Source organism: Enhydra lutris, unplaced genomic scaffold, assembly GCF_002288905.1.
Source record: "Enhydra lutris kenyoni isolate GAN:26980312 unplaced genomic scaffold, ASM228890v2 scaffoldscaffold24, whole genome shotgun sequence".
Classification (NCBI taxonomy): domain Eukaryota; kingdom Metazoa; phylum Chordata; class Mammalia; order Carnivora; family Mustelidae; genus Enhydra; species Enhydra lutris.
Window position 1 is genome coordinate 5901305 of NW_019154108.1, and position 23915 is coordinate 5925219.

The 23915-nt window shown below is 43.6% G+C and overlaps 1 protein-coding gene across 1 annotated transcript in view; it reads left to right on the forward strand.

Moving 5' to 3' along the window:
• The window catches only part of LOC111150900 (formin 2), a 357894-nt gene that overhangs the window by 30434 nt on the left and 303545 nt on the right, over positions 1-23915 (forward strand). Inside the window, 1 exon segment of the mRNA XM_022508586.1 lies at positions 6479-6645. Coding sequence (XP_022364294.1) covers positions 6479-6645 — 167 coding nt within the window.

A 23915-nucleotide genomic window follows, 5' to 3' on the forward strand; every position in this document is an offset into this window, starting at 1 on the left:
TGAACAAAATCCATCTGGTCCAAAGTGTCCTTCAAAGCTCTTGCTTCTTTGTTGATCTGCTTAGATGATGCTATGAGTGGAGTGTTGGAAGTCTCTGTCTATAAATGTATTATTATCAGTAAATTCTTTAGTTTGGTTATTAGTTTATATAGATGGCTGCTCCCGTGTTGGGGGCATAGATATTTACAATTCTTAGATTTTCTTGTTGGATAAACCCTTTCAGTATGATATAGTGTCCGTCTACATATCTTATTACAGTCTTCAGTTTAAAATCTGATTTGTCTGATTGCTACCCCAGCTCTCTTCTGAGGTCTGTTGGCGTGGTAAGTGTTTCTCCATCCCTTCACTTTCAATCTGGAGGTGTGTTCGGGTTCAAAATGAGTCTCTTGTAGACAGTATATGGACGGGCCCCATTTCTTATCCAATCAGAAAGTCTTTTGATGGGAGCATTCAGCCCATTCCCATTGAGAGCAACTATAGAAAAATGTGAATTTAATGCCATTTTATTGCCTGTAAAGTCCCCATTTCTGTTGATTGTCTCTGTTAATTTCTGGTCTCTATTACTCTTGGGGTTTTTCTTCTTTTATAGACTCCCCGTTAATATTTCTTGCAGGGCTGGCTTGATGGTCACATACTCTTTCAGTTTCTGCAGATCCTGGAAGCTCTTAGTTTCTCTGTCCACTCTGAAAGACAGACAGCCTTGTTGGATAAAGTATCCCGGGCTGCGTGCTCTTCATATTTAGTGCCCAGAGTATGTCTCGCCAGCCCTTTCTGGCTTGCCAGGTCTCTGTGGTTAGGTCTGATGCTATTCCGATATTTCTCACGCTGTATGTAAGAAATCTCTTCCCCCAGCTGCTCTCAAGATAGCTTCCTTGGCTCTTTTTTTGATTTTCAGGTTTCACTATTATATGCTGGTGTTTGCCTATTTTTATTGATCTAGGGAAGGGTCCTCTCTGCCTCTTAGACACAAAGGCTTGTTTCCTTCCCCAGATGAGGGAAGTCCTCAGGTATAATAGCATGATTTTAATGGCTACGTATATAGCCATGTATATAAAGCTGTCTTTTTTTATTACCATGTATTTTTGTTGTTACACATTCTAATTTCTTTCAATTTTTTACTATTAATAACCATTTATTGTTATAGCAGGAACCGTGCTAAGCACTTGACATGCAGTATGTCATTTAATCTTCACAATTATCATGTGATGCATCACTCTTTTGGATATATTGAATATTTACATAGGATTGATTTTTAGGTGAATTTTGGGGCAAGGGGTGATCTCCTTTTTTTTTTTTTTTAAGATTTTATTTATTTATTTGACAGACAGAGATCACAAGTAGGCAGAGAGGCAGGCAGAGATAGAGACAGAGGAGGAAGCAGGCTCCCCGCTGAGCAGAGATCCTGATGTGGGGCTCGATCCCAGGGCCCTGGGATCATGACCAGAGCCGAAGACAGAGGCTTTAGCCCGCTGAGCCACCCAGGCGCCCCATGGAGGGGTGATCTTTTTAAAGATCAGGACACGCATTGCAGAGTTGCCCCTTCAAGCTCTTCCTGTAATGCTCTTTCCACTTTCTGGGTTTCAGCTTGCCTTGAGTCCAGGTTGAAGAAAAAAAATTGACAAACTCCTTGCCCACATGGTGGTTCTTTGAATTCTCATTTTTTTCTCCCAGTCCTCCCAGTTCAGGATCTCACTTAGCTGCCTCCTCCATTCTGTCCATGTATGATGTCACACTGACCTACTCAGCTGATGCAGAGACAGAAATCTGTCTGGTTTCAAGGAGCGGAGTGTGTATGGCCTGGGTGAGATTATCGGAAATACAGGAAGATTTGAGAGAATAAGCATAGAATTAACCAGGAAGCACTCCCTCATACATTGACATGTTGAGTTGAGACAGCAGTAGAGGGGACTGGAGAGACAGTGGCGGGTGAAGGAGAGAAAGTGCAGGGTGGTGTCAGAGAGGTGACAGCAGAGTGTTCTAAGGAGGAAGAGTCAGTCAACAACGGAAATTTCCTGAGAGACTAAGAAATTGAATAAGATGGAGACGGATGTTATTGATACAGTGTTGGCTACCGGTTTCTATTGCATTGTGGGGATGGAGGTCAAATTAGATTTGCAAATTAGACTGCTCAAAGTGAGGGGCTAGAGGTAACAAGTGTAGGTAATTCTGGTCTGTAGTTTTGGTGTGAAAGGAAATCAAGAAATGGGACAGTAGCTGGGGGTAAGGAGTGATGTGGGCTAAGGGAGGTTTTCTTTTCTTTTCTTTTCTTTTTTTTTTTTAAACACATTTGTGTGATGCTAGAAATGTCCAGTAAAGAAGGAAATGTTCCTGAATCAGGAGAGAGAGGGAGTAAAGAAGTAAAATCCTGACCACGTCACAAGAAACTCTACTAGAACAATGAGGGGAGGAACTTGTTCTTGTTTGGAGCAGGCCTGCTTCCTGTGTAAGGAGGAAGGCAGAGAAGGGTGTCAGTGTGGGTGTTTTTGCATATTTGCAGTATATCTTGCTTTTCTCCATTCTCTCAATACATTATTTGAGAAGATCATTATATCTCATCATTGGAGAGACTGGGCTAATGGGGGAGAAAATGTATAAAGTTGTACTGGAGACTATATGCTTCTATGAGAATACAGAGCAATGTTGGGCCTAACTGAGGTTTCTAGTCGAGATCTTAAAGTGAAAACAGGCAATGAGTCTTAAAGTGAAAGACACAGGCAATGTGTCTTTCCTTCATAGTGTTCAGTTGCTCTGGTGGAGGCAAAGAAAAGGTCGGTGTCTAGAATGTAACGATTTGGGGTTTTGGGGTTTTCCCAGGCTACCATGGTGGGAGAGAGGGGCGGGGGAGCTGGAGAGTTTGAGGCATGTGATTGCAGCGATGGGAAATGAAATTTAGGCAGGTGAGGAAGGGAGTGATGGATTGTGTGACAGTGGCAGGGATGACTGACTCAAGATCCTTGTGGACAGTGGAGCTTCAGAGGGGGTTCTAGAATATGAGCTGAAAGGATAGAAGGTTGTAGTGAAGGACTAGGTTTTCCTCCCAGATATTTGTATGCATATTGATTCATTTTTTATCAAAACATTAATTGATCAACTATATTGTGTCAGGCCTTTCTTGGAGTACTGGGTAGAAGATGGTAACCAAACACTGGAGTCTGACATGGAGTGCACCTTACGTAAGAAGGACACAGACCACAGACTCACATAAGTTCAAGGGCTGGGATCACTGAGGAATAAAGCAGAATAATGGGAAAAAGAGTTACTGGTGTGCTCTTTGAGGAAGGGGGGTCCAGACGTTCTCTCAGTGGAAGAGACAAATGAGCAGTGGACTGAATGAGATGAAAGAGTGAGTCATTCAAGTATCTTGAGAAGAATGTTCTAGTACCAAAGGCTCTGAGGTGAGCATGACCTTTGTGTGTTGAGGAGGAGGAGGCCAGTAGGTGAGACCACCTTCAGGGAGAGCAGAAAGAGCTGACAAGAGGCGGGGGGGGGGGGGGGGGGGGCGGGCGAGGTGGGGGCTTGAGTTGTGGTGAGGAGCTGAGTTTTGCTCTGAGGGTGGCGGAAAGCCATCGAGGGCTAGAGTAAAGGTTGAACGTGGTCTTCAGAATGGGTTGCTTGTGTGGGTGAAGAAACTGACTGCACGCAAGGATTCAAGATCTCAGGTGAGGTATTTCCCCGGATGTAGGTTTGATCTCCATGTGGATGTCAGAATCACTGGTAGGAGGAAGGGCCAAAAACACAGCGGCCGAGCCAGAAGGAAGGCTGTTCCGTGAGTGTCAGGGAGGGGATCGGGAGTGACAGGAAGTTAGTGGATGGCAGAAAGGAGAAGGATGACCGGTGGTCTAGGCAGCGGCAGAAATGACAAAGATTGGATGGTTTTGAAGGAGAATAAACCATTTGAAAGTGCTCAGGGGATCAAGGAAATCACTCACGCACTTCCTACCCCCAGTGTATGTGGGATTTGACACACAACGTGTCCATGCAGAAGGCTGCTAGAGGGGGACTGAAGGCAGCGAGTTACTGTCCGTGTGAGCAGGTGAGGTTCTCTTCGGAGAGGTCGAGGCAGGGATTCTCGAGTGGGGGACAGTTGGCAATGTCTGGAGAGACGTAGGCTCGTACAATGGGAAGAGTAGTGGTTGTGCGCCGACATCTAGTGTGTAACGTGCAGTGATGCTGCTAACATCCTACAGGGCTCAGGACACACAGAATTCCCCATCCCGAGGCAGCAGTGGAGTTGCGGTTGGGAAGTCCTGGAGGAAGGATTGAGGGGCATCTGTTCATCATAGAGCTGAAGTTCCCGGAAGTTCCCGGAAGGTTGTGCTTTCTTCCTACATAATTCATAATTCCATGTCCCTTTCTGACATTTTTTGGCTTGATAGACACACACACAAACACACACACACACTTACTAGCTCACACTCAGATACTCTCACACATGGAAGATCTTGTCTCCCCTTCTGAGTTACAGGAAAGAAGAACTTAGTTTTCTGGCTATTTTCAGTCATAAGATGTGTAAGATGGGTACTGTCCCGGTAATTCATCACTTGACAGTTGAGGGGTGGGGTTTCCTTAGTACTTGGTTCTAGCTACATGCAGGGAAACTTAAGTTCTGTAGAAGAAAAATCCTTTATATCTCTCCAGAAAATATCCTGGGAGACCAAAGAATATTCTCTAGTGACCCAAAAGAATGAAGAATGTAAAAAGGCCTCTTATGCTGTGCTTCGTTATCCCACATATCAGAGGCAGGTCTTGAATTGAGTTTTGTTGTACAAACAAAAATAGGAAAAGGCATGAATATTGCCTGACCAGGATCCTTGCAGGCGTTTGTGCATTTGAAATTCAGTTGTTCTAACTGGAGTCCAGACCTGGGCCTGGTTTACAGGGCCCCAGGCTAAGAATGCTTCTCACATTGGGAAAGCGATTCAAACAAAAACGAAGAATGTGCTACAGAGACCTTACAAGGCCCTCAAAGCCTAAACGATTTACTGTTTGGCCCTTTGTAGAAAAAGCTTGCTGATCTCTGGTATAGATGTATCTTCTTTCTCGTTCCAACCATGATGTGAATGAGTCTTGGTCATAGAACCCTAGCGTCGCGTTTATCCCGAAACCCTAAATATATTGATGGATACTTCTTAGGTGTGAGAGGCCACATTTGCAGGATATATGCTGGCTGTCAGAGAGTTTATTTTAGGAGGAGGTGTAGGTTTTTTTTTTTTAAAAGATTTTATTTTGAGAGAGAGAGAATGCCAGTGCGAGTGGTGGGAGGAGCAGAGGGAGAGGCAGAAGCAGGCTCCCCGCTCATCCAGGAGCCCAAGACCACAAGGGCCTCCAGTCTAGGACCCTCTGGGATCATGACCTGAGCCGAAGACAGACACTTAACTGACTGAGCTACCTGGGTGCCCCAAGAGGTGTAGATATTAAACAAATAAGTATGCACATGATTAATTAAAATCATTAGTTGCACAAGGTATGAAGAAGGGCGCCAAAAGAGTATGGAAGGGGGTCACTGGAGTCTTTTCTGGATAAGTGATTTAATCTATCTTTGAAGAATGAATCCACTAATTAGAATTAGGGGCAGGAACAGGGCAAAAGCTGAGGGAGCAGTTGTGCCCCTGAAAGGAACCCTAGAGATTTTCCATTTCTTCTACCGGAGTTGACTAATGGAGAAATCCGCTAAATCAATTTCTAAAGGATAATATATTAGAGAGCAATTCGTATCAGAAATGAATTAGGGACTTCTGGTCATTCTGTTGTCCCAGATGACTCTAAGGTCCAACTAGGATTGAGAACCATGGCATGAGGTAGACCCGGGCCCTCTGGGGTCCTCAGCCAGTGGCCTCCTCTCGTGCATCTGTTCTTGTGTCTCTATTCGGGAAATAAAAACTGAAGTTTGCACCTACTGTAGAGATATGATTCTGAGGAGTATGTGAGATTTTAAGCCTGTCACGTTCCTCTTCAGGGTGACAAATTGGCTGACAACCCTTTCCTCAGGGGTTGGGACCTTTGCCTGCCTCCTCCTCTCTTGTTCCCTGGCACCTCCCCCCGCCCCCGGCCCATTGCCATGCCAGAGACTGTGAATATCAGTCACTGACATTTCTTAGCCCACGTGGTGGTTGGTAACTGCCCCTCAGAGAACCATCAGCAGTGTAAACAGAGAGGAAGCAGGGTTACCAGTGAGATCCAAAAGGCTGGGTCCTTCTTCAGGGCGAAAATGTGCAGCCCATCCCATGATCATCCTCTTTGGGGGCAGAGGATGTTTTGGGGGATGGGACAGGAAACTCAAGCTGCCTTTTCCCATGGGGAAACCCTGGCCTCCGACTGCAGAGTCTTCTCTGTGACTGAGAAGCTGCTGTCTGTGCCCCTCTGTAGCCTTGGCAACGGTGATGCTCCGGGGCTGTGTTTTCCAGGCCTCCCTCCCCCGGGAGGGTTCTGAGCCAGGTGACTTGCCAGTGCTCCTTCCTAATGACTGTTTCATCTGCAGGGCGGACTCTGCTGGAGAAGCTCTTCAGCCAGCAGGAGAACGGGCCTCCAGAGGAAGCCGAGAAGTTTTGCTCCCGGATCATTGCCATGGGTCTCCTACTTCCCTTCAGTGACTGCTTCCGGGAACCGTGTGATCGGAACGCTCAGTCCAGTTCAGCTCCGTTTGATGTAAGTAGGAACCCTGAGGCAGATGGCAGTCAAAATGTGATGTGTGTCTGCCCAGTCACCCTGTAACTTAAAAACCAGCGTGTGATGCAAGCCATCCTCCCCTCAGCCACTGTCTGTCTCCATGCTTTCCTTCTTGACTACAGTAATCTTAGGTATATTGGCTAAACCTTTTTTTTTTTTTTTTTAAAGATTTTATTTATTTATTTGACAGACAGAGATCACAAGGAGGCAGAGAGGCAGGCGGAGAGAGAGGGGGAAGCAGGCTCTCCACTGAGCAGAGAGCCCGATGTGGGGCTCGATCCCAGGACCCTGAGATCATGACCCGAGCCGAAGGCAGAGGCTTAACCCACTGAGCCACCCAGGCGCCCCGGCTAAACCTTTTCTTAACAGATGGCCACTTTGGACAGTTTTCCAGCCTGCTCTAATTGGTGATGATTTTAAGGTGGTTCTGAGTCCTTTAGGACTACTGGTTTAGCTGGTTGAGGATGCTACTTCGGAAGCAATACCTTAGGGCCAGAGCTTTGTTCCCAGGGGGCTGCAGGTTTCCATGGATGCCTAGAACACTGTTTCAGTGCGTTCATAGCTCATCTGTACTAACCGTTGGAATGAAGCAGCTTTGTCGGCTCTCCCCAGCTCCCATTCACCAAGAGAATTAATACCGCCCCACAGTAATCCAGAAGGCGTGTTCGTAATTCCTAATGAATATCAGGACAGCTGGATTGTCATTTTCAAGCCAGGGTGTTGCTAACCTTTCTCAGGTACGTGGTGCTTGTGTGACATGGTAGTTTTATGGAGTATGCGCCTCAGATCCAGGTATGTGAGAATTCACCTCTATGATTTTCTCGTAAGAAAATGAAGGTCTAGTTGGCTTACTTGTGTGGAGCCCAGGGCTGTTGAGGCAGAGTAATGGGTTCTCATCTGTGGGTTACCCTTGTTCTTTGCTTCCAACCGTGTATTCCCTTCTGCGCCTTCGTGTACATGCTGTTGACCAGTGAGTGAGACGATGGCGAGTTTTGACAGACAATGAAAATGGACCCCGACTGAGATCAGGATGTGATCGTCAACAATAAAATGTCTACATGTCCTGTATTTCTTCTTTCTCTTCTTCGTACATTATAACCTCTGTTTTTCCTTGATCGCCCTTCAGTATTAGGAAAATTAATCACATAAAATGTTGTGAGACCTTCTTAATACTTCCCATGTGGAAGAAGATTCCTCAGGGTGTGCCGTGACTTGTGAAATGTCCTTCTTGAGATCTTTTTATTTAATTATTTTTTCAATGACATTCTAGTTAATTATGCTAGGTAGAGCTTTTTCTTCTATAAGAAGAATTGGATAATTAAAATTCCCTCCCTCCCTTTTTTGGTGAGAGGTGTGTGTTATTACAGAGACAGAATCTGTGGACTGTGGTGGGCTGTCTTGTACAGCTGTGTTCTAGAAAATATATCAATTTACAAGTTGGAATTACAATCAACATGTTATAGAGAAAGGCAAACCCTGGCTTTGTCTAAAGCTTGTCTTTTGATTGAAACTATTCCCAAGTTGACTGCATTTTCCCCTCTTAAAGTTTAGAAGTGAACAGTCTTATCATTCAAAAAATGTGAAATTGAAATAAACTGAAAAGGATAGGGTAATTCTATACCTTTTTTTAATCACCAAGCAACTTTTTAAAAAAAAGATTTATTTATTTATTTATATGACAGGCAGAGATTACAAGTAGGCAGAGGCAGACAGAGAGAGGGGGGAAGCAGGCTCCCTGCTGAGCAGAGAGCCCGATGCGGTGCTCAATCCCAGGACCCTAGACCATGACCCGAGCCGAAGGCAGAGGCTTAACCCACTGAGCCACCCAGGTGCCCCTTAATCACCAACCTTCTTATCTCCCACCTTCCCTGCATCCCTGTATTAGAGCAGTAACTCCTCCCATCATTGTCTATTTGGAGGACCCTTGAGTGTGGCATGGAGAGGGAAAAGGAAACAACAGAGAAAATCCCTTAATATGGTAGGAAGAAGTTTCCTTATAATGGGGAATTTGCTTCCCCCAACTTTATGGAATTGCATTTTCTCCTTACTTTCTTCGTTGGCTCTGTGATACGTCTCTACTCCCCCTGCCAAACTAAAGACAACACAGATATGAAATTAAAGGCGCTCTAGTGAGAAATGTCTTTCCATATAGTTCGGTAGCAGGTCAGTCACAGAACTGTGCATTTGCTCCTTGCATGGACAAGGATTTTCTTCAAAACGCAGAGAGGTGGGTAGCAAGACAAGGAGTTCTGTAGACTGAGGTATTAGTGGAGGAACGAGGAGAAATGAACTTGTCTGTGTGGAGAGAAGTTTCTGATAATTAATCTCTCTGCTGATTTCCAGAAAATTGTTGTTGGGATCATTTCTAACCAACAATTCTCTTGAGGACAGTTGCCTTCGAGACATAACACCATGTGGGAATAAATTCATAACTGGCACTCTTCCCACCCCCAACTTTGTTCCCTTCTCTAAGAGCATCTCATTCCCTCCCCCTTCTCCTCTCTCCATTTTTTTTTTAAAGATTTTATTTATTTATTTGACAGAGATCACAAGTAGGCAGAGAGGCAGGCAGAGAGAGGGGGAAGCAGGCTCCCTGCTGAGCAGAGAGCCCGATGCGGGGCTCGATCCTAGGACCCTGAGATCACGACCTGAGCCAAAGGCAGAGGCTCAACCCTCTGAGCCACCAGGCGCCCCTCCCCTCTCCATTTACACACGTAATTAAAGCATAAAGAGTTTTGATTTATGGGTCTCACTGATGCGGTTTATGGATTAGCCTTCTTTAGTCAACCCTTTTCAGTCCCATGCTGTACATTTTTAGGGCCTAACATTTTGCTTTAGAAATGTATAGAGAATAGGAAAGGACTTGACATTTTTCTCTTCATTTTTTTAACGTGGTGAAAGTTTCAAGAACCTGAAAAGGCAAAGAACTTTGAATGATAATGTTCGTTCATTCCCGGATGCTGAGCAAATACGTTCTATAGGCTCCAGAGACAGATTAGTGAGGAAGAGAAATGAGACTTCTTTCCTCTTTTTTTTTTTTTTTTTTGAGAAATAAGATTTCTGTTCTCCTGAAAATTCTATCCTTATCACAGTGGGGAGAGACACACAAAAACCAAAAACCGAACACCAACAACAAAAACTGAAACTAGAACAACAACAAATAGAAGCATCGGCCGTGAGTTTATGTCAGATCCTAATAAATGCTGTAAAGGAAGCAAACCCTAGTAGCATGATAGGGTCAGTGGGGGTGGAGGGGGCGCGTCCAGGATGGGAGGTTGAGGGAAGCTCATTCCAGGAAGCTTACCGGGCAAGCACAAAGGGCTGGGGGTGGGGGAGCGTCGGCATGACGAAAGCACGGCATGGCCTGAGTGCCTGTGCAGCCGAAATGTCATGAGTTGAGAGCAAAAAGGACTTGGGGTTGGAACATGCCGGGTCTTGAAAGCCATGAAGGAAAACAGAATTTTTTTTAAAGTAGCTTTTGGAAGGTTTTGTGTGGGGGTAGAACATATTTTATTTATTTATTTATTTATAAAGATTTATTTATTTATTTGACAGAGAGAGAGATAGAGTGCACACGTAGGCAGAGAGGCAGGCAGAGGGAGAGGGAGAAGCAGCCTCCCCACTGAGCAGGGAGCCCAATGCGGGGCTCTATCCCAGGACTCAGGGGTCATGACCTGAGCCAAAGGCAGATGCTTAACCGACTGAGCCACCCAGGTGCCCCGGAAGAACACATTTTACCTGGATTGCTCAGCCTGATCTCTGGGTAATGGAGTAGAGGGGACACCAGGAACATGCAGTAGTTGAGTGAGGGACGGTGGCAGTAGCTTGGGGAAGGGTGGTGGTGAGAATTAGAGAAGAGTCCTTAGGTATGGGATGGATTCTGGAGGCAGAGCTGATGGGACTTATGGTGGGTTAGACATGGGGGCGATGGAAAAAGGAATTCGACTGTAACTTCTTGGTTTAAGTAACTGGGTGGATGGTTGAGCCATTTATTGAGATGGAGAAGACAGGTCCATTGTAGGAGGAAAATGTTGTATGTACAGAACTAGTGCTTGTTATAAACTTTATTGGGATAAAATTCTGTTAATTTAGAAAACTGATACCGAGCATATAAGCTGAGAAACATAAACTTTTTCTTTTTGCTGGTGGAATGTTGTTGACTTTATTAGCCAATCAAAATTAGGGCCACGATACTCAAAGGCATTTCAGCCATCAGAAGGGCTGGTAGCCCTTTGCATAGCCCTGTCTTCATAACAGAAAGACGGAGCTCCGTTCGGGACCTAATTGCATTGTTCATTACCTTTTCCTATTTCTATTACTAATCTGGGGACCCAGGAGCTATCACCTGAGTTCTTATTCCCTGTCAGTGTCCTCACATTTGCCTTTTGCTTTTTTTTGTTTGTTTGTTTCTTTTTGTTTTGTATCTCAGACTTCTAAGCTGGATCATTTCTATTCTTTCTTTTTTTCTTTTTTAAAAGATTTTATTTATTTGAGAGAGAGAGAGAGGACAAGTGGTGGGGAGAGGCAGAGGTAGAGAAAGAGCGAGAGAAGCAGACTCCAGCCATCAGGAAGCCCAACGTGGGGCTCGATCCCAGGACCCAGGGATCATGACCTGAGCCGAAGGCAGATGCTTAACCGATTGAGCCACCTGGGTGCCCCTAAGCTAGATCATTTCTAACAAGAGAAAACACATGCATAATACAACTGCTTAGTAGATTGTATCGCTTAATTGTAGGTCATGGGTTGTTTTTGTTTTTTAATGAAGAAAGACTTTTTCTTTTTGGAGTCTTTTCTAGTCATTTCTCAAGTCTGAGAAAAAAATCTCTCTCCTGAAAATGTTTACTGTAAATCCTTAGAAATAGCAGAACTTTCACTATTATGATACACTATTATGACACACACAGTTGACTCTTGAACAACATGGGGGTTAGGGACGCCAACACCTACACAGTCAAAAATCCATATGTAACTTTTGACTTCTCCCAAATTTATCTACTAATGTCCTGCTGCTGACTGGAAGACTTACCCATAACTTAAGAGTCGATTAACATGTTTTGTTATGTGTACATACTGTATTCTTATAATAAAGTAAGGTAGAGAAAAGAAAATGTTACTAAGAAAATCACAAGGAAGGAAAATACATTTACTGTGCTATAAAAAAAAAATTCATGTGTAAGTGGACCCACATCGTTCAAACCTGAGTTGTTCAAGAATCAGCTGTAATTTGCAGTTTCGGGCCACCGCCCAGCTGCCTGTGGATGAGATATGCCAGTCCTTAGCCTGTGACTGACCACAGACCCTGGTGCAGTAGATGGAGGTCATTTTGCAAGAATAGGTCCAATAATATAGTCCCTTAAGATTCCTTTTCTTTGGGGGCACCTGGGTGGCTCAGTGGGTTTAAGCCTCTGCCTTCAGCTCAGGTCATGGTCCCGGGGTCATGGGATCGAGCCCCGCATCGGGCTCTCTGCTTGGCAGGGAGCCTGCTTCCTCCTTTCTCTCTGCCTGCCTCTCTGCCTGCCTCTCTGCTTACTTGTGATCTTTGTCTGTCAGATAAATAAATAAAATCTTAAAAGAAAAAAAAGATTCCTTTTCTTTGGAATACTTTTTTTTTTTGGTAAGATTTTTATTTATTTGAGGGCACCCGGGTGGCTCTGTCAGTTAAGCGTCTGCCTTTAGCTTAGGTCATGGTCCCAGTGTTCTGGGATTGAGTCCCGCATCGGGCTCCCTGCTCAGCGGGGAGTCTGTTCTCCCTCTGCCCTCCTCCTTGCTCGTGCCATCTCCCTCACACTCAATAAATAAATAAAAGTAAACTAAATAAATAATAAAACTCTCAAAGAAAAATAAATACATAAGTTAAAATAAATAGAAATCTCTAAGTAAATAAATAAATAAAAAATAAATGGGGATCCCATATAGCTGTGTCTCCTTCCACCATGTCAGGAGGCAGAAGTCACCAGCTGCGCAGTCAAAGGCTCTACCATGGAGCTATACCCCCAAGGCACCAGCTATGAACCAGGAAGAGGGCTCTTGCGGGATAAGGAGACCATGTTGGTGCCTTCAGACTCCCAGTCTCTAGAACTGAGAAGTAAATTCTGTTGTTTATAAGCCACCCAAACTCTGATATTTTGTTATAGCAGCCCCAATGGACCAAGGCACCTGCTCGCTTCCTCTTCTAATTTAGATCATGTTCTCGATATGTAATTATAATTTTTTTTCCAGCTCCTCCCTTTTCTCTTGTCCTGCCCCTAATCATTGGGGACCCACAAATTAAAGGACAACCTCTATTCTCAACTGATTCACAGCCACTTGAAAGAAATAAGATAAGCGTTAGACTATAGTATTAGAAGAGGGCTCCATAGTCAGACTGTCCTGGATTTGAGTCCTGGATTTCCCATTTTGTAAACTTAGGTAAATGGCTTAGTTTCTTTCTTATGTAAAACGAACAGTGATGCAGTAGTTTCTGAGTAAGGAGGCAGCTTGAATACAAGCAAAGCATTTTGCACATTATGGAGCAAATAGTAAGTGTATAGTCGGGGGAGCAAAGGAGAGAATTAACTGAGTCTCCATGGTAACTCAGTAGATAACCCTTGGGAGGAGACTTGAGGGCAGACTTGGAATTTGCTGCGGGGGCAGATGGAGGGGACTATAGTTTATAATTATCTCCTGAGTTTGAATTGGGGGAATGATAGGTGAGAGGAGGCCAGACATGAAAACAAAGATATTTATGTCACCTTGGAGGTGTTTTTAGTATCTGTGCTGCTGAAGCAAGCACTCCTTGGGGATGTTTGTAAATAATTTTTTAGTAGTTAAGGTATAAACAGATTAGCATTTATAAAAAAAAATCATTCTGGTGGCAGAGTGGACAAGGAAGAAATTTAAAAATAGTGTCTGGGTGATCAGTAAAAATGTCCAAACTGAAACAGGCAGTGTGGATGAGAGGAGACAGCTCTGGGGACTATTTTAAAATTTGGAATTGATGGGACTTGTCATTTGATTAGATGTGGGGAAGTGAAGGAGTAGATGATTTCTTTGGCTTCTGATTTGTATCTCTGGGTGGATGATGATTACAAAGAGGCCGAATACTAAAGAGGGAATAGGCTTCAGGGAAGATGATAATTCTTTCTTGGACATCTAGAATGTGTGGTTGTTCGGGACATGATGGTTGGCAGTTCCTAGAGGGCAAAGGAGCTGATGTTACTTACATCAGCTTTTTTTTTTTTTAACATGCCTAAAAGATAAGCAGATGTAGTAAATTAAGATAGAGAGTAATAATACCCTGAGATTACAAATCTTAAGGACTATGAGGAATAGGTGTTCTGAGAATGGATTCATGGGAGGCTGTTGCCAGAAGATACTGGGATTTAGGAATTCAGAGGTGAAGCTGTTCTACTGATTCCAAAGTCCAGTCCCTGGAGCACGATGCTCATTGTCTTTGGAATTGAGGCGTTGAGAGTGCTGGCTGGGACTAAGCATCCCACAGAACTGTGGAGGAGTAATTAGTAGGTGTGGAGACTTGGACACCAGACTGTGCCATGCAATCCTTGAAGAGAAGACTCTGTGGAGGTCAGTCAGTTTCTGCATTAAGAGGGGATGAATGGTGACACCACAGCTTGACATGGGCTTCAGAGGTGCAGAGATTGTGTACGGGATGGGCATGGAATATTCTCTAGATCACTATGGAGATGATGAGGCCATGTTTACAAGAGGAATCAGAAAAATTCCTTTTAGTTCAGTCCTTACTTGCTTGACTTACCACGTCAACCTGTTTAATTACCTTCTTGGGTCTGCCCATTACTGGTCTCCAATCCAGTCTCCTTAGGCTTTCCTAGGGCTTCTTGGTACGGGGCCGTGCTCCCTTCTAGATATATATGTCGGTATCGGAGGACATTTTTAGCTGCCACGTGAGGGAGGGCTGCAGCTGCCATCTTCCATCCCCAGGGGAGGATTTTCCAGTACAAAATACCAGTAGCTGAGAAGCCCTGCAGTGTACATCCTGCCTAAAGCCTTTAGTGGTTTCTCTGTCAGAATGAGGTACCAGTTCCTTGGACCTCCATGATCTGCCTCCTGCCTTCAACCCTTTCACAGTTCTCCAGCTCACAACGCACTTCCTTTCTGTTTTTCCAAACTCTGTCCTTTGCCAGGCTGAAGTGTTCTCAGTTTCCTAACTGTCTGTACTTTCTCTCACCCCTGGAGTTCTGTGAGTACTACTGCTTCTGCTCCCAAACTACTATGACCATGTTAGCTCTCCTTTTTTTTTTTTTTTTTTTTTTTAATAGACTGTTACTCAGAGTTCCCTCTGAGATACCTTCTTTAGCCATCTAAACCTAAATTTTCTCTCTCAATAGATGTGTAATATAATTTGCTATTTACCCTGCAATGTCCAAGTGCAGATTAAATTTTATGTGAAGGCGTCCCTGTGATCAGTGCAATGCTTTGTCCCTGTGGTCAGTGCAATGCTTTGTCCCTGTGTTTACCGTAGAAGCACAGATCTGTGGTAAATACAGGAATCAGGTCTCCCCACAGTGCTTTAGAGCAGACCCTAGTCCTAGACTGGATTACAGTCTCATCGACTTCACTTAAGAGGTTAGGACAGTTACACAAGGTCACAGATGAAAACTTTTCGTGTGCCATAAGAGCGCCTACCTCTGGAGTGATTTTTTTTTTTTTTTTTAAAGATTTTATTTATTTATCCGACAGAGAGAGAGATCACAAGTAGGCAGAGAGGCAGGCAGAGAGAGAGGAAGGGGAGCAGGCTCCCCAGGGAGCAGAGAGCCCGATGCGGGGCTCGATCCCAGGACCCTGGAATCATGACCTGAGCTGAAGGCAGAGGCTTTAACCCACTGAGCCACTCAGGTGCCCCACCTCTGGAGTGATTTTGAAGATTAAATGAGATTGATAAAGCCTGGCACAATTCCTAGCACATAATAAGTCCCTAGTAAATATTAACAATGACTTTTTAAAATTATTATCTTTCAAGTTCCAATCATAGAACCTGGTATAGCCCTTCAGTGAATATGCCTTGTTTTCACGAAGAAGAGGGTTGTAAGGAAAACCTTAGGGACAGAGAGGAGGAACTGGAGAATCCATTAAGTGAGCTGTCTTGAATGATCAAGAGTTACCCGTATTTAATAATCTTGTAAACACTTGGAGGGAGAGCAGATGGAGGATGGGATGGAATATGGATTTGTTCAGAAATTAGTTGGCTTGAGAACGGACTCTGTTGGATCTCTGCTTCTGGGCCTATTGCCATTCTTTTTTTTTTTTTTTTTAAGATTTTATTTATTTATTTGACAGAGATCACAAGCAGGCAGAGAGGCAGGCAGAGAGAGAGGAAGAAGCAGGCTTCCGCCTGAGCGAAGAGCCCAACGCGGGGTTTGATCCCAGGACTCTGGGATCGTGGCCTGAGCCGAAGGCAGAGGCTTTAACCCACTGAGCCACCCAGGTGCCCTGCCATTCTTTTTTAAAAAGATTTTATTTATTTATTTGACAGAGAGAGAAGTCACAAGTAGGCAGAGAGGCAGATGGGAGGGGGCGGGGAGCAGGCTCCCCGCTGAGCAGACAGCCTGATGCAGGGCTCGATCCCAGGACCCTGAGATCATGACCTGAGCCGAAGGCAGGCACTTAACGACTGAGCCACCCAGGTGCCTCCCCGCCGTTCTTTCTTAATCCATTTGCTACTCATGATTTTGCTGCTGTAATTACCATTTCCACTACCCCCCACCTCACCACCAACCTGCCTTCCCAGCATCTTTCTGGATGGAGTGGAATGGAGATGGAGGGAGTAGGAGAATCTTTGGGGGAGGGAACTGCAAACTGCAGGGAAGTCCTCTTGCCCACTTGATGCTGTGTTCATGCCTGCTTCCTAGTTACTGCACGCTGTCTCTGGTTCTGAGAGCATTCTGTCGGATCTTGGCGGATGACTTACATATTTGCTGCTTTAGCTCTCAGTGTCTGTGTGTGCGAATGTCTGGCATACTTTGCAGATCATGCAGCGTGAATGAATGGCTTTCTGTAACACCCCCCGGAAGAATAAGGACCTCTGTGTCACTCCGCATTCCTAAAGCAGAGGAGCCGACAAGACAAGAGATTGGTTTGCTACACAACGTTGCTCCTCTCTTTCAAAGAACTCTACCGCATGGAATGGAATGAGTTTGATTTTCTTGGCTGGATAATTCAATAAAATAATTGGAGGGAATCGTCAATAAATGTGAACAGGAAAAAAATCTACTTACTTTTCTTCATTGTGTCCAAAAGGCATATTTTCATTTAATTTTACTTTTTAGTTATAAAATAGATTTATTTCATAAAAAATGTAATAAGCAGGTATTATCAAGAAGTTCCGGGGCTCCCGGGTGGCTCAGTGGGTTAAAGCCTCTGCTTTCGGCTCAGGTTATGATCCTGGGGTCCTGGGATCGAGCCCCGCATTGGGCTCTCTGCTCAGTGGGGAGCCTGCTTCCCCCTCTCTCTGCCTGCCTCTCTGCCTACTTGTGATCTCTCTCTGCCAAGTCAAATAAATAAGTAAAAGGAAGTTCCTACTTGATTTCTTTCTTTGCAGGCTGCACATTTGTATGGTTTTTAAAAAATTGCTTTGCAGGGGCGCCTGGGTGGCTCAGTGGGTTAAGCCGCTGCCTTATGCTCAGGTCATGATCTCAGGGTCCTGGGATCGAGTCCCGCATCAGGAGCTCTGCTCAGCAGGGAGCCTGCTTCCCTCTCTCTCTCTCTCTCTGCCTGCCTCTCTGCCTACTTGTGATCTGTCCCTGTCAAATAAATAAATAAAATCTTTAAAAAAAAAAAAATTGCTTTGCAGTGCTAACCTTTGTTTACCACAGGATTGACTTTGTGTGGGGTTAAATTATGTCTGCCATCTTTGTAGTCCTTGTAGTTCAGTGTGAAGTAGAAGGCTTTTCATATGTATTTTAAACTTTGTTATTTCTCTGGACTCCATTATTTTAAAAAGTGTTCTGTCACATTCTTTTTAACCTGAAAATTTATTATTATTTTTAAAATTTGTTTTAAAGATTTTATTTATTTATTTGTCAGAGTGAGAGAGAGACGAGCTTGGGTAGGGGCAGAGGGAGAAGCAGGCTCCCCACTGAGCAAGGAGCCCGATGCGGGACTCAGTCCCAGGACCCTGGGATCATGACCTGAGCTGAGGGCAAACACTTAACTGACTGAGCCACTCAGGCGTCCCAGTCCTGACAATTTAGTGATTTGTCCCTGGTTATTATTCAGTGGTTTAATAGTTTTATGGTTTTATGACTGGATCCTGTACTAATCAGTGTCCAAGTTTTATACATTTGAGTTTAAGCATATATATTTTGAGATTATTTGAATTTTTTGATCTGATATGGGATTTAGTAAATTTCTAACACATGCTGCTTTTGTGTATTTTGTTTAAAAAGGTAAGACAGGGTTATTTATAAAAAGGAGTCTTTAGTTCAAGACCCACATTGGGGGTAAAGTTTACTTAAATAAAAATAAAAATAAAAACCACAGATTTGGTGGCTTAAACAACAGAGATTGGGGTGCCTGGCTGGCTCAGTCAGTAGAGCGTGGGACTCTTAATCTCAGAGTTGTGAGTTCCAGCCCCACACTGGGTGTAGAGATTACTTAAAAAACAAACCAAAAAAGAAAGAACAGGTGAGTCCCCCCACAAATTAGGTTGAATTCAAGAGTGTTGTTAGAAAAGTGGTAAGGGTAACTCATTGTTTCCCTCACCACAAAATTTTCTGAGCTTAGGGAAAGTGTTACCAGAACTTCTGTGGATTTTAGAATAATCCCCAACCATAAAGTTAATTGAAGTTTAGAAAAATCAATTTCTAAAAATAAATTATTGGCAGTCATACTTTTTAAGGCAGTGACATACTTTCTTCTTGATGATTTGTTTTTTCATTTAAGGGTATTAAGCTGTTAGAGGTATCTTTTTTGGCTTTCACAACTGGTTCTTTTTGTCACCCACTTGGCAAACAGTGCTGAGTGACTCAGAGTTCATTTTGAATTTATATGATGGACTTTTATTAAAATGGGTGACTTGGCCCAACTTTTCTGTCATGATTTTCTTTTCTTATCCTTCTCCTGGATATGTACTGAATATTAATAAGTTCTGTTGATGTGACTTGCATTTCCTGTGGCTTTTCTTATCTCAAGAGCCAGGGGAAGTATAGAATTAAATCCAAGGCAAAGTGAGGATACCTTGTACTGAGAAAGCATCACCCAACCAGAAATTTAGAGGGTTATTTTTTTCTCTTTGGATACCTGAAAGAAGATTTATTCTATTTTTATTATCTTTATTGTCTAGATCAGGGTTGGCAGAGTTTTCCAAAGTTGGCCAGATAGAAGATATTTTAGGCTTAATAAATATTTACAGTCTTTGTCACAATTGCTCAGATCTTCTTTTATTGTGTGAAAGCAGCCATAGACGATGTGTAATGAATAAGCATAGCTGTGCTTCCTAATAAAACTATTTTCGAAAATGGGCACCTGGCCAGATTTGGCCTGTGGACTGTGATTTGCTGACCCCTGGTCTGTGCTCAGATAAGATTTAAAAGGTGAATCTGATCTGTGGGTTTGATTTTTCTGTCTCTAACCATATGCGGTCACTGGCCAGTTATGCAATATTTATTGAATTTTTCCATGAAAAGTGCAGTTAGTCTCCTGTGTTTGTTTGCTTACTGTTAAAAGGATGAAAAGACAGGGCAGCACACTGTTTAATAGGAGGGGTGTTGGTAGAGGAGTTTTGAGGTTTGAGTGGTCAGTATGACTGGAGCATAGAGTCACAGCATGAGGAGACAGGGACAGAGGAGACCACATTAGATGCTGGATGGTTTCCAGAGCCATTTATGAAGGCTTCTGAAAGAATGCTTAGGAACTGGAACTCAGTCCTGAGAGCACTGAGGGTTTTAGGTGGAGGAATGTGATGTGATCAGATCCATGTTTTAGAAAGAGTATTCTGGGTGTTTGTGGAATATGGACTGAGAGATGTTGGATGTGTATGGTTTGGAGGCTGGAAGAGGAGATGTTGCAGTAACCCAGGAGAGGGGAGATGATTGCTTTCAACTATGTAAGTAGTAGTAGGGACGAACAAAGGACAATTCTTTTTTCTTTTGAAAATTTTCTTCATTTATCTGTGAGAGAAAGAGAGCGAGCATGCTTATGCATGAGGGGGGAGAGGGGGAGGAGTAGAAGGAGAGAGACAAGCAGACTCTGCCAAATGGGAAGTCTGACACGGGGCTGATCCCAGGACCCCAACATTATGACCTGAGCTGAAGTCTGATGCTTACTCGACTGAGTCACCCAGGCACCCCAACAAAGGTCAATTCTGATGCTTCTTAGTTCTCAAACATTGGAATCACCTGGAGGATTTGTTAAAACATAAATTGCTGATTTATGATTCCATGAGTCTGGTTTCTGAGTCCATGAGTCTGAGGATGGGGTTGGAGAATCTGCATTTCTAACAAGTTCCCAGGTGATGCTGATAGTACTGGTCTGGGGCCCACACTTTGAGAAGCAAGGGTGGAAATGCTTTATTTTAGAAGGTTGAGATGATAAGCCTTGGGAATTTGGTTGATTGTATGAAGATGAGGAAGAGGCAGAAGCAAGGAGGATGTGCCCAGGTTTCTGGCTTGAGTGATAGGGTGGAGTGTGGTGCTATCTCCTAAGTGTAAAACAGGAGGAGCACGTTGGGTGTACAATTTAGGTCTTACTGAATTTCAGGATATCTACCAAAACATGTGCAAAAATACTCAGTCATTTGTACCTAACGGTCAGGAGAGTGAGCCTAGGGGGAGAGAGATCGAGGAATCTTGAGTGTGTAGATGACACCCAAAGCCATTATTCATTGAAAAGTGCCTGTAGAGTGAGAAGGGAGAGGGACCTGATGTGTAGATGAACATTTAGGCAATGAGCAGGGTAAGAAAAGATACTGCAGTGAGACATCCAAGGAGCAGTCATAGAGGTAGAACAGGAAAAAAAGATTTTGGAATATATATATATATTTTTTTTAGAAGAAGATTTTGGAATATTGAGTGGTATAAAATTTTGCCAAGAGGTCAAGTAAGATTAACACTGAAAAGTAGTTACTGAATTTACCAAAAGTTATTGTTAATGACCCTGTAGAGAGGAATTTGAGTGGGTGTTATGGACACTGCTCAGATTTCAGAAGGCTGAGGTTTAATGGAAGGGTAAGGGCGAGTGAGATGCCCGGAGGCAGGATTAATGGATTAATTAGTGTGGTTAGCTGCAGGATAAAGAAAAGTAAGGTGGGTTATCAGTTGGGAAGGAAGGCTGCCTTTTTGTTTGTTTGTTTGTTTGTTTGTTTGTTTTTTAAGGCATAGCAGGGTTTAGAGCATGTGTAGGTGCTGATGGGAGGACCCAATAAAGAGGGAAACATTGAAGATCAGGGGCAGAAAGAATGGATAGCCTGTGGTTGCGAGAAGGCCAGAGGGATGGGTTGCATGACGGGAGTCGGGGGATTGGCCTGGGACAGGAATGGGAGCTCCTGCATGTGAAAGCAGATGCAGAAAGAAGGGCACAGAAGCAGCAGGAAGGGTGTGGAGGCAGGTGGGCTGCTTTGTAGGTCGATGATAGGAAGTTGAGAACGTGTCTCTTGCCTGAGTGTTTTCTGTCAATTAGGAGGTGTAGTGCTCCATATTGGGCAAAGAGGGATGTGTGAGGCCAGATTTTTAAAAAATGGTACGGAAAAAATTCATTTGGAAATCACAGAAACGGGACGCGAACTGAATAAATTTATGCCTGTGAAGGGCCGGTTGGGGTAGAGGATGATGGGTATGGCAAAGGCAAAACGCTGGACTGATCTCAGGTTGGCATCCAAAGGTTAGCGACGGGGCGAGTTGAGGATTTGGGCGTGGGAGTGGTGGAAAGAATGGGGTACGATCTTAGAGGACCATATCAGGGGATCAGTGATAGAAGCTGGGGAGTCAAGATTCTCAAGGTCTGGAGGGTAAGTTCAGGCAGGATGTCTACATGTCTAGTTCCACAAGTACAGTGGTTTTGGATGATTAAGTGGTTGAGGATGTGGCCGGGTGAGTGGACCGTTGCTTGAGGTAGGGTGACCGTGAGATCAAGGTGTAGGGTGGGTCCTTCACAAGGCAAACAGTGTCTCCCAATATTGTGATGAAGGGTAGATGTTATTTTGGAAGTAATTCTGGAAGGGATCCTTTCATTGAGGATAACAAATGCATTAGTTTAGAATGATAGTTCATATACAGCATGTCCCGTATGCATTTACAAAGCACAAAACCAGAATGAATTATGTATGCAATAGCAACATGAAGATATAGGTGATTCCTGTTTTAATCTGAGTCCTTCCTTAGTGGGAAGTGGGGTAAAAACCATGGTGGGGTGCGGCTAGGAGATGGAAGTATTCCTGTTCGTGTTGTGCTTGCATTTACTTCACTCTTTCTTTTCTGTTTTTTGGACATGAATTATTTGCTTATCATGGCTGCATCCACTGTCTGACCCGCCAGTCTGTAGGAAGGCATTGTCAATTTTTGTTATAGGTGCCTTTATTTTCAAACTTGAACCTTTGAAAACAACTTATGCTGACTAAGCACTTTACAAATATTAATTCATTTACTCTTTATAATGTCCCTGATGAGATAGGTTTTATTTCCATTTTATGGAAGAAACTGAAGCCCCCAAGCATTATGTTCATTCTCTCTCTTGCTCGAGGTTCAGTTCCCAGCACAAAACCTTCAGTTGCTTTTTTGCAGCATTGGCTTTCTCTAACTAGCCACTACACCGATCCACACACAAGCCTTCCTCCTTTGGGTGAATATTCTGTAAAATGATGTCTGGAGCCTGTTGTTTTAATGAGAATCCCTTATCTTCTTGTGCTTTGTTCTTATCTTTTATGATGTTTACAGGATTTTCTATGTAGAACAACTGATACACAACAGCTTCAGGCTAAATGCTCTGGAAAAAGTCTCCCCCACTCAGCAGAAGGTATTGATTCGTGATATTTCCTGGCTCACATTGTCAAACAGGCTATGGGACGGATTTCCCCCTTTTAGCTGTTTCAAGCCGTGTGTCTGTGCAGTGTGTATATCTGATTGATTTTCTGTCTTGCAATGGGACAATAAAATATTGAAAGAATCTAATGATGACTTAATTTAGGCCATTTCTCTTAAACTGACAAATGAGGTCACTCAAGCTCGCAAAGGTGAAGTGACTTATCTGTGCTCGAAATAGTTTTGACGGAGCCAGAATCTTAGTCTTCTGACACTCAGGTCAATTTGCTTTTCCCCATGCCATGTTGCCTTTGTTATATAAGGAACAACTTCCATGAAATAGAGTGTAACTTTCTCTACGTTCTTGGTGGTTAACGCCCTTGTGCATTCATTAAATGTAGTCAGGTAATTACTTTTAGCAAAGTAATTGTGTACTTCTGGGTTAGGTGAATGTGTTACGAATATTCTTGGACATTTTTAGAGATCTTTGAAAAAGATGTCGGGGATCTTTGCAAGAAAATACTGTGAATCGAAGATGGAAGAGAATCTGAGAAGAGAGCTTAGTATTAGTAGTCTGAAAGATCTGCATGAAAAATGAGGACAGAGAATGCTTTAAATGCATTGCAATGAGAATTTGAAGATGACAGTTTTCCCATGATACTCTGCGTGAAAACCCTGATGTCACTTGTGCATTTGGGAGCAGCTTCCTGGGAGGAGGGCCGTTTTCATCAGAGACAGGAGGGGTGGATCTTGTGTGCAGGTCAGAAACGTGTTAGAGCTTCCTGACATCTTTACAGTTGGGAGAGAGCTCTCCTTGAAGCCTGTAGGTACGAGGAGGGTGCTAAGTCGTCCTCATTGTCTTCTAAGGCTAAGATCTCAAGGAAACAGGTAGGCTCAGTGGAAGATCCTATGGACCCTATCAGAAGCATGAAAATAGGGAATCTTTGGGGAAAAAAAAAGCATCTCATGCAAAACCAAAATATAAGTGAGATTAGAGATTAGTGTTAATAGAACTATTTTGAATCTGAAAATTGGCTTCATGTTGTAAGAATTGACTGCATATTGGACCTATATTGACCATTAGTAAATGGGGAAGAGGAGGACATATGAGTAAGCAGAGACAGGGTCGCTGGACACAGTGGAGAAAAGTATTTATTTTTAGTATTATACTTAAAATGCAACCAATATTTACTACAATGTGAGGTGATTTTCAGATTCAAAACAGATGGCAGAAGAACCCAAGGCAGGGTCTGAGAAATGTTATTTACCATAGAATGCTGT